The sequence below is a fragment of the Ricinus communis genome, chromosome 10, assembly GCF_019578655.1.
Source record: "Ricinus communis isolate WT05 ecotype wild-type chromosome 10, ASM1957865v1, whole genome shotgun sequence".
In the NCBI taxonomy this organism is placed as follows: domain Eukaryota; kingdom Viridiplantae; phylum Streptophyta; class Magnoliopsida; order Malpighiales; family Euphorbiaceae; genus Ricinus; species Ricinus communis.
The window spans coordinates 8,403,546-8,418,994 of NC_063265.1; the positions used below are offsets into that span (position 1 = coordinate 8,403,546).

Consider the following 15,449-nt stretch of genomic DNA (forward strand, 5'->3'; position numbering starts at 1 on the left):
ACATTTAAATAAAATGTTACTGTAGGCTATGCGGTTCAAAATAATTTCTTACAGAAGAATGAAAAGAAAAAATGTAAAATAAACAAATAAATAAAGAAGAGGGAATTTTCTTAAATAACCAACTTTTAATTTATGATTCTCAAATTTTATGAACATAGAAAATTGGTTTTACATTTCAATAAATTACAGTAAAAATTTTCTATAGTCATATATTTGGGATCAAATAAAATTTATAACTATGAAAATATTATAACTTAATGGTGGTTTGAGTATTAAATTCTTTTTTTAACTTAATACTTAATCTTGTAGATGAAATAATATAACTAGAGATAATATATATTAAAATTTTATAATATTATACAAATAAAATTTAATGAAATAAAATAATATTATAATAAAATTAAACATAGCATAATATATATCTTTTTACAGTTATATATACAAATATTTTCTTAAAATGGAACTTAAAATTTTTTATAATTCATTACAATACAGAGGTTATTTTTATTTATAACTAGTACAAATTGGCACTGTAATTTTTTTATTACTTAATGGATTATTACTATAAAGAGATTTTACTGTATTGTTGTTATTCTTTAATTTTTTTAAATCTATCTTAATCAGTTTGAATTAATAATTAGTTTTTAACTTTAGACCTAAACCTAATTGATTACCTTTATTTATGTAAATCAATAATTCAAACCACATTCATTAATAGGCAATTCTTATTTTTGTAGAATTTTCTCTATTAGAATTATAGTCTTATAACATGTAAAATATATCTCTTTTCTCTATCTCCATATTGTCATGCATATTTTATTGACATGTGTCAATTTTACTGATATGTTATAGAATTATCTCCATTGACATAAATCATTAATACAGGGATATTTTATTTATTCTAATATTTTTATGGAATTGTAAAATAATAATAAATTTCTTAGTTGCCTTTTACCATTATTTTCTAAACAATAGTAAATAGTTGCAAATTCTATAAAATTATCATTTATATACATAATTATGAAATTATAAATATAATTAATAGAATAATTGATAATATTGGTGGAGAGGAAAGAAATTCTAAGATATTGCATTTGATATGATATTGTCAATTGGACCATTTAATTTCCTGATTTTTATTCATAAATTTATTGCTGACTGAATCATCACTAAATATTTCTTTATTTGACAATGCGATATCATCTTCAGCATAATTTTACTTTTATGTGTTAATAATCCAATTTACAGAATATTCTATTAGTTATTTTTGTTTAAAATTTAACTTCGGACAGAATTTTAAAAGTCTTAAAAGAACTGCATATTCCAGGTTATAACCAAACTAAAAGAGACCAGTGTAGTTGCATATCTTATTAGTTGCTTTAGCTTCCGCTACTTCTTTTAATTTCTCAATTAAATGAATGGCATCAAGATTATAGGCGAAAAATGGGTTGATACGACAGACTACTTTATTCTGTATTCTATCCTAAAATGAAAATCTGAATTCTTGTTATTTATTTTACAATTTGCATATGTGATCGTTCAAAACGTGCTCCTCAAGTGTACAGGAAAAATCCATAAAAGTTTTGTCAGGAGGCATATGAATGATATTAATAATGTTTGTCGGAAAGGGCTACAAAAAAAAAAAAAAAAATGAGGAATGGGCCAAAGATAATGCTGAAAATCTGAACGTGGACGAGAATTGTGGTGGCTCCTGTCTCATGGTTACATGAAATCCACTCGTTAGGGGGTCTGCTAGTACAACTCATCCCTTTTGGGCAAATTACTAATTGCTCCATATTTATGGGTAATGATTCCTCATATATATCATATTATATTTTGATTAAATCCTTTTAGTTCTTTTTAAATATTTTGATTCATATTACAGAATAGTCCTCCAATAGGACCAAGTGAAATCTTTGCCTTGCTGCAGAAGTCTATAAGAAGGCACAAGTAGCACTTCAACAAGCATCACACTGCTTCCTTACTTCTACTATATTTCTTCCTTCATCACTTGTCTCCAACCAAAGTCAATGGCGCGAAGAAACATGGAAATGGCGGCGGTGCTGCTGCTTGCACTGTTGGCTATGGCACAACAGTCCATGCAACAGAGCTTGAAAAACCCTCTGCCTTTATCATACCGTAATATCAGAACCGACGACACACCAGTATTTGGCCTCATCACCACTTCCTATAGCGCTGAGAAGGCACTTAATGAGTCTGGTTTCTTCGTTCCTACTTCATATACTGACTTGTTCGGTAATATCTCTAGCTACATATATACACTTCTCTTCTGTATTGTATATACGTTCTCTCTTTTATTGCAAAAGCTTCATTTTTAATTATTCTTGGTTTCACAGGAAGAAGATTCGTGACTGGAACAATTTATGGAGCCAATGTTGTGTATGTCAGAACCTCAAGCTCTCCATCGGTATGATCTTATTTCCGTGTAGCTGTTACGGATCATATTCTCTGAAGTTATTTAGGTTTACATCCTCTGAAGTTAGGTTAAAATTTCATTGGCACGTGGAAGCTGACTGTGATACCATCTGATAATGTCGTATATAAATATACAGGTACATGCTGGGATAACTACGCAAATTATGACAGATTACTTCAACCTTATAGGAATTGTTCATTTTGGAAGTGCTGGAACTACTAATGAAACTTTGAGCATTGGCACTGTTTCTGTTCCCCGCCTTGTTGGCTTCACAGGCTCTTGGGAATGGCTGGTATAAACATGCTTTTCAACCATCAATCTCGTATTGTTTTCTCAAAAAATAAGAAAAGAAAAGTAGTTATGAATTGATAGTTATTGATGTCTTGTCTCTTTTCTAAATTTGTTGTAAACTAAGAGCAAAGACTCAAACGAGCAAGGGCAACTCGTAATCGGAGATTTCAATTATCCAGAAAATGGTCAGAATTTGTTGGGAAGTATAAAGATCGATGAAGTAGATGTCTATTACAAGGGACAAATAGCGTTCAACAGTTATTGGGTCTACCCTCATCTAAGTTGGCTAGGGTATGCCTCGAGGATCAAGGTAATTAACAAATTAATCTGAAGTCTCTTCCGTTTGTTTTTTTTGTTTAATAATAAAAGTAAAAACTTACTTATAAAGAGAGAATTGTGTTACAGATCGAGTCGGGAGATGTTATTGTTGGATTGAATTCTTCCAGTTCTGATATCTACGTGAACAACCCTGTATACAGAGAGTTCCTTTACAAGAATTTCAATGTTTCAACTGTTGATACTAGCAGTGGTGCTGTTGGATTGGTAATTAATCAAATAATTATTTACAGTATTAGTAAAATTATTTTATTTTCTCATGGAGATAACATATAAATTGAATCCATGGATATGATGAATTTGCAGGGAGCAAAGTCGAATAGTCTGAGTTTCATTTCGTTCCAAGGAATATCAAACTCGGCAGGTGCTGGGGACTCCAGCCAGAGTGCTACTGAATTGGCCAGCAAAAATGTTGTGGCTGCTGTAATTAACTTTATTTGGCAAGCCACTGTGCCCCGCTATGCTCATGATTTCTAAATTTTCCCTTTTGACTACTAAATAAGAGATGTGCCCAAATGTCTACTCAAATGGGTTTATCTTTATATTAAAATGTTTCCTTTAAAAATGATTTCCTTTTTATTTTACGTATCATTTTATCATGACCGAAGCCTCGCCTGCTCATTAAAAAAAAAAAATTAAAATTCAAAAGAAATCCAAAATTCTTTTGTAAATCTATGTACCAAGAAAGATAATTATTCCACCACATTTGTACACATAAAATCTCTCATCAGTCAAACTAAAATATAATACTTATACATTCCACCACATAGTTGAATTCCCTTTGGAAAAACCTTAATGTAGTTGTACAATGAAAAATACCCACCGGCTACATACATCTCATGAACAAACATCCTAAAAAATGTAGCATTTTGAGTTACCATTTAAATATTCTTTAAATTAATTTAAACATTTAAGTTGGTTTATATTAAAATGTTTTGATAACATAAAATCGACAGTTTAAGACGTAGGATTCTTTTTAATATCTTAATTTTTTATAAAATCTAGACATTTTAATTGATTTATTTTGTGATATATGATTTTATTCAATATTTTTATTATACAATACACAAATGTTGAAATGTTATTTGAAAATAATATTTATATATAAATTTTTTTAAAACAAGGTACAAAAATAGTTATAATATTTTATTAAATTGTATTAAAAATTAAAATATTGAAATAATAAATAAAAAAATTGAGATATTTAAATATGCGCATTCTACTTTTGAGATAATTAGGACTTTATTATACATCGGATTCACATGGGTACAATGTTGACATAGGATATATGATTTCTCCAAAATGTGGGACTCACAGAAATGCAAGACACATGCTTAATTTTTGTGGTGTGTTCAGTTGTCAAAATTATATTTAAAAAAAAAAAAAAAAAGTATATATTTTTATCCCTAATATTTAGTGAAAATAACGGATTAGTCCTTTAACTATTTTTAGACTCTTAGAATATCAAAACCTATAATTTGAACCCTTCTATTTATGTTAAGTTTGTTAGAATTAGAAAAATGAACCCACCACATAACTGATTTGTGAATGAATTAATGATTGGCTAACAATATCTATTAATATACTAAAGAAACAAATAATTGTCATTAAAAATAGAAACAAATAATTTTTGTTAAAATAAAATAATAATTGTATTTACCCTTACCAGCTATCCACTATCACTGTCGCCATTACCACCGCCACCGTCAATCAACAGAGAAGCTTAATAAAATGAACGACACAGATACGCATTGAAAGTCCAAGTAAGAGGTTTTTCAAATAAACAGATCGAATTCTGAACCTTTCTCTGTTTAAAAAAATAAAAAGAAACTCTGGACCTTTGATTTCTCACCGGAAATCTCATCACTAAGCAATGGCGCACTAGAAATTATCCATAAACAAGTTAAAGTGAAAACAAAATAGAATTCTGCATACTTGCTAATGGGCCTCGCTTTTTGCATACTTGATCTGGAATTTCCATGTGGCAAGCTGCTGCATTTAAGGATGGAAATTGAATTCAGGCAATATTTGAAATAGTTAAAATCTATTTGAAATCTGAGAGATGAGAAATTTTAATGTTTTTTTTTTTAATTCTAATTAAGCTAAGAAATGCAATATATATTACAGGCCTGTAATTCTTTGGTAAAGGTCATGCTGAGGTTACTTTGTAATTTCAGTAGAGAGACTTCCATTTGCTGTGGCAAGACAGAAAGCACCAACAGAATCTGTTGTGAGAATAGTTTGAGAGTTTAAAGGTGAATTTGCCCTCTCAGCTTGGAGTCAATTGTCAATTTATTCAGATTTTAAATTTTTGGCTATATTCACCCATTAATTTGGCAAAAATGGCAAATTTAGTCACAAAATTAAAAGATTGAATTCCACGCATCATGCAAAGCAAGTAAAAATTTAATTAAAGGATCTAATTACTAAATAAAATTCAATTTAGTCCTTAAAACTTTATATTAAGTGTCAAACTCAATTAAAATAAAATTATTAAATAATTTAAATTTAATAATAGTAACTAATTACTAGTTTTCTTATTCACTTGACTAAATTATGCTAAAAGTATTAGAAATTAAGATTAATTATTTAAAAAAATTATTTTTTAAAAATTTTAATAAAAATTTAAATTTGCACGAGTTTGATTTTATTATTTAATTTGAATTTCTTATGACAAATTAAAAATTTAGTTATTTTTGTTATATATTATTATTAAATTATATTAAAATAAAAATTTTACTATATAAAGTATTTTACTAAGTTTAATACATAATTTAAAGTTCAAGGACTAAAATGAACTTTACTTATTCATTACATTCTTTATTCACTTGCTTTGCATAATTTATGAAATCCAATCTCTTAATTTTATGAAAATTTAAATTAAATTAACTGTTTTTATCAAGCTGGTGAGTGAAATTGACCGAAAATTTAAATCTAAGTAAATTGGCCATTGACTCCAAGTTGAGGGGACAAATTGACCTTTAAATCATAGTTTGAGTTGATGGTGGTAATAGAAGAAAAAAAAAATAAGCGGCAGTAATAAGGAAGAAGAAAGAAAGATTTTTTTTAATTAATATTTTAAGAAAAAAATTAAATAATAAAATAAATTATAAAAATTATTTTATTCACTTAATAGGATTCATTTGTGACACCAACATTTGTTAATATCATTTCTGTTAAAAATAGCTTAAATTTTATATTTTCACTATTTAAAAAATTTATTTAGGTCCAAAAATAGTTAAAAAACTAATTCCCTCCTTGCATCAAAATGCATCTATCCGCTTTAAAAAATGGATTTTGTCGTTATTGCGATTATCTCAATTTTCCTGGGCCCCTCCATGGATGCGGCGAAAGGAAGGCAGTCAGACTCACCACTAATGTGCTGCCACGCCATCCGCATTCTTCAATTGTTCACATCACATGTTTTTCTTTTTAAAGACGAATAAATATATTTTAATGTAAAAATATAAAAATAATATCAGACATTAAAAAATTACATATAAAAAATTTATTTTTAACAATAACCAGATATATTATTATTATTATTATAAATTTAATGATTATATTTTAATTTTATTATTTTATTATTTTTTACACGTTCTATTAACTAAAAAAAGATTAATTTATAAAAATTATTATTTAATTGAAGGAGTTTTGATAATACAGTAAATCAACGTCCCTAGATCTAAATTGTTCCTTTAATTAAAGCATGTTTTCTTTTCTTTAAGTTGGATTTACCCCATTCTAGACATTTGTCATTCGGCACTTTTAATTGTTTCTAGTTTGTCTTGTTCTACTTTTGAAGTGTATGTGAATAATGAAGAGCAATCAATTAGCAATTAGGGTGAATAGAGTGATTATTAATCTGAAAGTGGTGCATAGAGTAAAGAAAAAAGAATAATTGAGTGTCACGTTACGATTAGAAGGTCTAACATCCCTTTGCTTTTCTTGTTTCGTAATAGCCGTTCTTTTTGTTAATCAGTAGGTTTAGTTGGACTTGATTGTATTTGTGTACCAGGCTTTCATTAAAAAACTACTTTCTTAGGTTTACCATTCAATTTGAAGGGATACAATTTTTTTTTTTCTTTTTGCATGAGTCAAATTATTATAATATTTCCAAATTATTCTCGAACGAAAATGACTTGTGGAATTTATTGCTGTGCTATAAATTTCAAAAGAATGGAGGTAGAAGACAATGTTGGTGGCACATTGCAATCAGGCCAGGTAGCGTGCATCTGAATTGGAAAATGAAAAGTGATAAGGTAGCCATTGTCAACATCTTCATTGTACTATCGAAATTGGCACGCATTGCAACTGTACGCAGTACGCCTCGTTAACAGAGCCTTATCTCTTTGCAATGATGCCACCCTTGCTGCTTTCTTTTCTGCTTTTCTCCATATGAAAATATCGATTTTGTGCAAGCCAAGGCTCCTTTGTATAAGCATTGGATTGTTAAGTATGCTCATGTTTTTAGAGAAGCCAATACTTGTGTTTTTTGTTAGCTCACTCCAAATCTATTACTCATTTGAGTATGCAGGTGTATGATGAGCCTCCTGCTAGTAATTTTTAGCTTGTTATTAGCTCATAGGCTACTATTAAGCTCCATACTGTAATTTTTAAAAGGATTACTATGATTTTTATTAGAAAATATTTTAAAAATAGAAGGATATTATCAATTTAATCAGAACAATAGTCTAACTAGTTCAATCGGTTAAACTGTTAATTAAATAATTGGATCACCGGTGTAAACTTTTTGTACTATTATAAGTTAATTAGCAATAGTTTTAAAATTGGATTGATCCGCTGAATTAAACTAGTTTAATAATAAATTAATAGTTAGTTTAGTTCAATTATTTATAATAATTGGATTTGCAGTCAAAGCGAACTGAATTGGTTTGAGCTAACTAAATTAGAAGAACCGATCCAATTGGTTTGTACTAAGTAACCATCGATTTTCCAAAGAAAAGAAAAGGATTGAACACCAAAAAGATTACCAGTTACGTTCTAAAGAAAGATAGTAGTTTTATTTTAAATTAATGTTTATACTTTATCATTTATTTTCTAGTAATTGTTTATTTTATTTTTATTATTTTATCATTTATTTTCTAGTAATTTTTTATTTTATTTTTATTATTTTACTTATAGATTTGATGATAAAAATATTATTCTATTAATTATAGACGTAGTTAAGAATATTAAATTTTGATATTTTGAGTTTTATTTATTAATTAATTATCTTGTTTTAGACTTTTGGTTCATAATAAATTAATATTAATTTGTTATTTTATAATATAACAAATAAAATGTAGTAAATTTGCATTAAAACCCGTGGCTTAACCTATTAAATGATTTGATGATAGATTGACCTAGCGGTCCGGTTTTGAGTAAATAATGGAAGAGAAGACAAGGCAGTTTATGAGAGATAACGCGGAAAGGGCAATGGAGAACACTGTATCGATTCTGCAATGCAGGGCAGGTACAGTTTCCCTCTGCCAATGTAAATTGTAAGGTGGGTCAGATCCTGAAAAGTTGTCTTTTTTTCCTGTTAAATTACTAATTAATAATGATGGGTTCCACGTTTGTTGGACGTAATACTGACTGAACAATGATGTTTTCTTCCCACGTTTTTATTTCAATTTTGGTCCTTTTCATATTACCAGCCCAACTGATACACAACGTACTCATCATGCGCTGCAGAAAACCATTGTTCATTGGTTGAACATGCAGATCTTTTTCTCCATCCAATAGTAAAGGAAAAACCCATTCTCAGCCCCTTGCACTTTTTTTTTTTTACTTTACCCCCTTGCATTTTTATTTGTCTACATTTTATCCTTACACTTTTATTTTGGTATACATTTCATCCTTGCTTGAGAGAGCATTAGAGCGTGTAGTACAAACAAAGTTAAATGAGAGTCGGCCAACATTACTTGCTTAGTAGAACTAAGTGGAGGCCACATGTTGTCATGAACAAGTAATATAAAATAAATTAAAAACATAAACCATTGTTATGTTAGTATAAATTTAAACACAAATTCGAAATTGTGAGACCCAAAACCCTAAATTGAAGCAAATGAGTCTGAAATCCCTAAATTGAAGAAAATGAGTCCACATTCCCTAAATTGAAGAAAATGAGTCCCATTGGTTTTATTTCTGAAATCATCAAAGGTGAAACCTCTTTTCGCATTGCTTTGTAAGATCAAAGTATGCATTTTGGTAAGGCTACTATTTAATCTGAAAATCGAAGACAATTGGTCGTGCGTTCGATATTGACAGAGAATAATCTTTACTGTCATTATTTTGGTGGACCTGGTTCGCTAACGGTTAGTATTGTGTTTTTTATTATTCGTGTTATGTTGTCTCCATTAAGGTTTGTGGTCCTAGAGTGAATTATTTTAATAAGAAAACGATGAAAGCTTGCATAAAGTATTATTTCGTTCACCTTTCAATAAAAAATTATTTATCTTTGCGTTTTCGTGTTTGTTTGTGCATATGGTACGCTGTTGAGTTCTTTGTATTGTTTTTAAATTGAACAATGGTTACGGTTACGTAAAAGTTTTTAATGCTTTTGTATGAAAGTTACAGTTATGTTTAAATTATAATGCATTGTTATTGTTTATTGTAGCTATGACTATGGATACTGTTGATCTAGTAATTTATCATAGGGGTTGTATTGTTAGGGGAAATGTTAATGACTACGTGGGTGGTGAAGGAAGTGTAGTTGAAAATTGTTTTAACCTTGATTTACTGTCTTTCCCGAATATTATGAGTTATGTGAAGGAGTTAGGTTATACTAAAATATTTGGGTTATTTTTTAAGAAGCGAGTGCATGGGGAGTTTATTGCAGTTAATAATGACAACAAAGTTTTACAGTGTTGTAACTTTATTAGAAGTGGGAAAGAATTGAGGTTTTATATCGAGCATGTAAAGGACAATAATATAGAGAGGAAGGTTACAAGAAATAAGTCTCAACCCTTTGTACATGTAGTAAATACTAATGGGGTAGGTTTAGATAATGTTATAAAAGGGTTGTCTGCTGAAACACTTGAGGTTAGTGATGAAGATGAAACTTGTCCTGAATTTGTACACCACCAGACCTTTGATAAGATTTGTGTGAATGTTTCATGTATGACTGACGATGAGGATGAGGAGTTGCAAGAAGCTAGGGAAAAAGTGAGAGTCTTGGTACAGATGACTAAAAGAAAAAAATGAGAAGGTTGGGGAACAAGGTGACAAAATACATGTTGATATTACTGATGACTGTGAAAAGGCTGTAGAAGATGATGAGATGCCTGATATTGATGACGGTAGTGATGGGAATGAGAGTGTGTACTATAGCAGTTCATATCTAGGTAGTTATGTAAATGAAAGTGATGATGAAATTGGTGATGATGCTTTGAGAAGAACCAAAACTTCTATTTCTTTCGACCCAACTGCCAAAATTCCAGTTTTCTATCTTGGCATGACTTTCAAAAACATTCAGGAAGTGAGAGATGCGGTGGCTAGATATACTGTTGTGAAGGAACTGCATGTTCACTTTGTGAAAAATGAAAAAGATAGGGTTAGAGCATAATGTAAAAAGGGTTGCCCTTGGGTGTTACTAGTAAGCATACATAATGCCAGAAACAACCTTATTGTCAAGACTTATAACCCTCATCACAAATGCAACAGACATAACAAAACTAAATTCTGCAACAATTAGTTCTTAAATAAAGTTTACAAAAATAGGATAATGGCACAATCCAGTATTAAACTGAAAGACTTTAAAGCATTGGTTAGGGAAGAATTGAAAATTAGTGTTAGCATGAATGTGTGTAGGAATGCTAAAAGGAAAATCATTACATAACCGATGGGGAGTTACAAAGAGGAGTTTGCACTACTACTTGATTATGTTGCTATTATAAACAAAAGCAATCCAGGAACCACATATTTTGCTAAGTCATGTTCTAAATAATTGGAGGGCAAGCCACTGTTTAATAAATTTTATGTATGTTTGGAAGCTTATAAAAAAGGATAAGTAGCTGGCTGTAGGCCTATCATTGGCCTTAATGGCTATTTTCTGAAAGGGGTACATCCTAGGGGCAGTTAATATATGTTGTAGGTAGAGATAAAAATAATTAAATGTTTTCTATAGCTTGGGTGTAGTGCAATTAGAATCAAAGGTCACTTAGGGATGGTTCTTGAGGTATTTAAAAGCTAATTTGCCTTTGGAAGATGGGACTCGATACACTATAATTTCGGATATGCAAAAGGTAAATTCTATTTCATTGAAATTCCATATTAACTATTTTTGTACTTGTCATTTATAATAACTATGTTGTCTTTTTCAAGGGCAAGAAGGTGCAATTAAAGATTTATTATCCAATGTTAAGCATAGGATGTGTGCTAGACACATCTTTACTAATTGGGCAAAAAAATGGAGAGGTGAGGAGCGAAAGATTGCTTTCTGAAACTGTGCAAGGGTTATATTTGGGAAAGTCAAGGTTAGGCTAGATGAACTTGAGGTGTTAAGGAAAACACTGTTCAAGACGATTTGAGATATGATATTGAGAGTTGGTGTAAGGCTTTTTTCAACACTAATGTTAAGTGTGATGTTATGGACAATAATCTGTCTAATACATTCAGTGGGTGGATTTTGGAGCCAAGATGCAAAGCAATCATCACTATGTTGGAGGACATTAGGGTTCAAGTCATGAATAGGTTATGAAATAAGAGGGAGGAAACATCAACATGGATTTGTAATCTGTCTCCCCGATCTATGAAAAAACTAGATAAAACTAAAGAGAAATCATTTTCTTGGTTGATGGAGTGGACTGGTGACATTGGATTTGAGCTAATAAGTGTATATGACAAGGATAACAAGCATATAGTTAATATTGACCTCAGAAGCTGCACTTGTAAGGAATGGGATTTGACAGGGATTCCTTGTCAACATATGCAGTCTTTGCCATCTATTATAAGAGCAAACAAATAGAGGATTATATGTGTCATTGGTACTCCAAAGAGTTTTATCTTAAGGCATATGCCTATACAATTAAATGTGTACCTAGCAATAGGGCTGAGCATGGATCTCGGTGATTCCCGCCCGAACCGAATAACCGTACCGAAAAGTACCAGAACCGAAAAAACTAAAAGTTTTTATAACCGAATTGAACCGATTCAAATTTTTTTACTATTACGGTATGGTACTGGTTCTTTAGTAAAACCGCAAATCGTGACCGATCCGTCTTGTCTTGATCCGGACCAAACCGTAGAACCGAATTTTTTACATATATTTATAAATAATTATTTATATTATATAAATAATACATATATTAAAAAGATAATACATATACTCTATAAAAAATTATTTTATATTTATCATTTATATAATTCAGTGCAATTGTTATCGAAATACAAAAAATAATACATATTAAAAATAATTATAATATTATAATATACTTTATACTCTATAAAAAATATAAGTTATATATATTAATATGTCACATAGTATATTGATACTAGTAATTTAGTATACATACTATAATACTAAATTTAAAATTTATTTACTATCTAGAAATTTTTGACAAGTTAATTAAGAAATTACTTAATTTAATAAAAAGTTATATAAATTAGTAAAAATTATAAAAAGATATTATTATATAAATATAATATTATTTACACCATATTTATTAATAAATTAATTTTTAATTATATAATATTTTTATTTTAAGAATAATAATATTAATTATACTAAAAGTATTAATTTATATAAATATTAAAATTAAGAAATAATTAATTTATTAACTTTTAAAATATTACAAATTAATATTAAATTATAAAAAAAATATTAAATTCTATTTATAATTTTTTTTTTAAAGGATCAAACAAAACTTGAGAAATAATTGTCAAAACATCTTTTAACAATATAGAAGTTCTTTACTTCTTACAACAACGGAGGTCCTCATTTGTTGTGAAGATTGACTTAGAAGTTCAAATAAACCTATCCAACTAGAAGAATCAATAAAGAATATTTAAAGCATAGAGTCGGGTAATATTTCTTTATTTCTTACATATGTTTGTTTATTGTTTATGCTGTTAAGTCTTATTGACGTAATTTTTTACTTTTATTGTAGAAATTATTCAAGATCCTGAGATTGGTGAGTCCCTTATGCCAAGATTAAATGTAGAGTGTTAATTTTAAGGGGAGGTAATAACAATCCTTTGCTAATTTTGGACATGTATTTTAGTACTACATAAAGTCTGTAAATTTATTTATTTTAATAATTGTCATCTGTAAAATATTTTTATACTAGCAGTAATATTTATTTTAATGGTTTGTATTTGAATATTGAATGAATTATTGTATTTGCAAGTGATTGAATTGCGGAACAAGTTGTTCAAGAATGTGATTACAATTTTAATTCAGATTTTCATGCTACTTTTTTTAGGTTGGTAATCATATTTTCTCTAAATGTATTTGATTAAAGATGAGATTAAAGTTGTATTTTTAAAATTTTTTAGAACCGAAAATAGCACTGAACTGAACTGTATTGAACCGTAAAATTAGTACAATACGGTATTGGATCCTTTTATGTTTGGTACGGTACTGGTACCTTCAATTTTAAAATAACCGAGGTTTAATATGATACTGGTGATTTATAAATAACCGAATTGTACTGATCCGTGCTCAACCCTACCTAGCAAGCAACATTGGGAATGTACTAGAAAAGAGAGAATTGAACCCCCAAAGTTCAAGAAAATGCATAGCAGGCCGAAGAAATCAAAAGAAAAGACAAGGATGAAGCTAAAAAGACAGGCGAGCTTAATAGATCTGGCAGGATTATGACATGTGTCTCTGAAGAAGCTGGACATAATGTTCGGAGTTGTCCTAAGAGGACTGCTGATACAGTGGTCGGACTTCTGCACTTTTATTAAGAGTTGCTAATTATACATTATTGGTTTGTTAAGTGTGACGTGTGTACAAGTCAAAATAAGGAAAAAAATAAGAAGAAGCAAAAGGTTGAACCATCTCAGTCTAAGGAAAGTGGTAGAAAAATAATGAGATGCAAAATTCAAGTAAGATCACTAGTGCTAACCTAATTAAAGGTTACACACAAAAAAGGGAAGGGAGCTGCATATTAATTTGTGGGAGTCTTTCAAGATTTGATATAAAGGGCAAAGGACTAGGAGAAAGTAGCATTAATCTTGGTTTACTGTCTGCTGCCATGCAATATTCCAGTCCATCTCAAACAGTTCAGAGAAATAAATTGCTTAAACCAAAGACTATATGTGGTGAAAGATGTCATATTCATATACACACTAGGGAAGCAAGATTACAGGTATTTTAGACACTTCATGTGTAACTGTCATATTACTAATATTGTTGGAGTGTTAATTATTGAAATTAGTTATTTTTATACTTTGCAGAGCATAAACCAAAGACCAAGACAATTAATTGGAGGCTTTAAGTCTGCTGGTAAGGCCACATATATTGTTAAGTTCACAGATGCAATTCAGAGGACAGCCAAGGAAGCTTCAAGGGCACAACAACAAACAAGTTTGAAAGACATGATTATACATAAAGAGTATATTGATGCAGCTTTTAAGGCAAGAGGACTTCAATGGAATGGTGCACCCTCAGCCTCCTTCAAGGATTTAGAAGCAGATAGAGCAAAGCAAATGGACAACTCAAAAACCTTAACCAAAAGATAATGAATTTTATTGGAACACTCTGATAGGAAATTTTTTTGTTTAGAACTTGATTTTTTGATCAACTTGAAAGTCTGGCTTGTTTTGTTATTGTTGTGGCTACTATTTTGTAAAATATATGACTTTTACTTACTTTTTTGGGTTAACTATATATATTTATTCGAATTTTATTTTAACACTCTAATAGTTACTTTTTTTAGTTAACCAAATATATTTCTTTGAATGGAATGGTGAATACTCTAATAGTTAACGTAAGAAAATCCAATCTTCTAGATTTAGATAACAAAATCTATTAATATACTACAAGCTCCATTACAAGTTTACAACCAACATATTGCAATATGGACAATAATATCCATTTGCAATCAAATAAACTAAAATCCAAAAAGATACAAAATTTCAGATGTAAAATGAACCCCCTAGCATTGCAATTACAACAACTACGAAAACCAGAAAGAACATCATACTGCTAGAATCCACCTTTCTTTATTTTCTTAGTTCATCATATTTGCGTTCCCTACATTCTAACTTCTCTTTAAATAAATCAATCTCCATAAAAAGCAGACCCGATTCTTCTTTGAGCTCTTGATTTTCTCCTTTCAAAATATTGTTTACTTCTAATAGTGCCTTGTTTTGTTCCTTGTACGCCTTCATATGTGCCAATCGACACTCAGCCTTTACATTTGCTTCCCTAGCT

The 15,449-nt window shown here is 29.5% G+C and overlaps 1 protein-coding gene across 1 annotated transcript; it reads left to right on the forward strand.

Moving 5' to 3' along the window:
* The first annotated feature begins 1,949 nt into the window (after window positions 1–1,949).
* LOC8280474 (bark storage protein A) lies at window positions 1,950–3,629 on the forward strand. The gene is made up of 6 exons (XM_002519993.4): window positions 1,950–2,256; window positions 2,358–2,428; window positions 2,574–2,729; window positions 2,853–3,038; window positions 3,134–3,271; window positions 3,371–3,629. Exons 1-6 carry the CDS (start codon window positions 2,031–2,033, stop codon window positions 3,539–3,541), a joined length of 948 nt encoding a protein of 315 aa, XP_002520039.1. The 5' UTR covers window positions 1,950–2,030; the 3' UTR covers window positions 3,542–3,629.
* The last annotated feature ends 11,820 nt before the right edge of the window (window positions 3,630–15,449 follow it).

Bases quoted from the DNA above. Each gene is read 5' to 3' on its own strand.
- LOC8280474 (XM_002519993.4), top strand. From the start codon at position 2,031: ATGGCGCGAAGAAACATGGAAATGGCGGCGGTGCTGCTGCTTGCACTG. The intron at 3,039-3,133 runs GTAATTAACAAA...ATTGTGTTACAG, and splicing joins GGTATGCCTCGAGGATCAAG to ATCGAGTCGGGAGATGTTAT. The intron at 3,272-3,370 runs GTAATTAATCAA...ATGAATTTGCAG, and splicing joins GCAGTGGTGCTGTTGGATTG to GGAGCAAAGTCGAATAGTCT.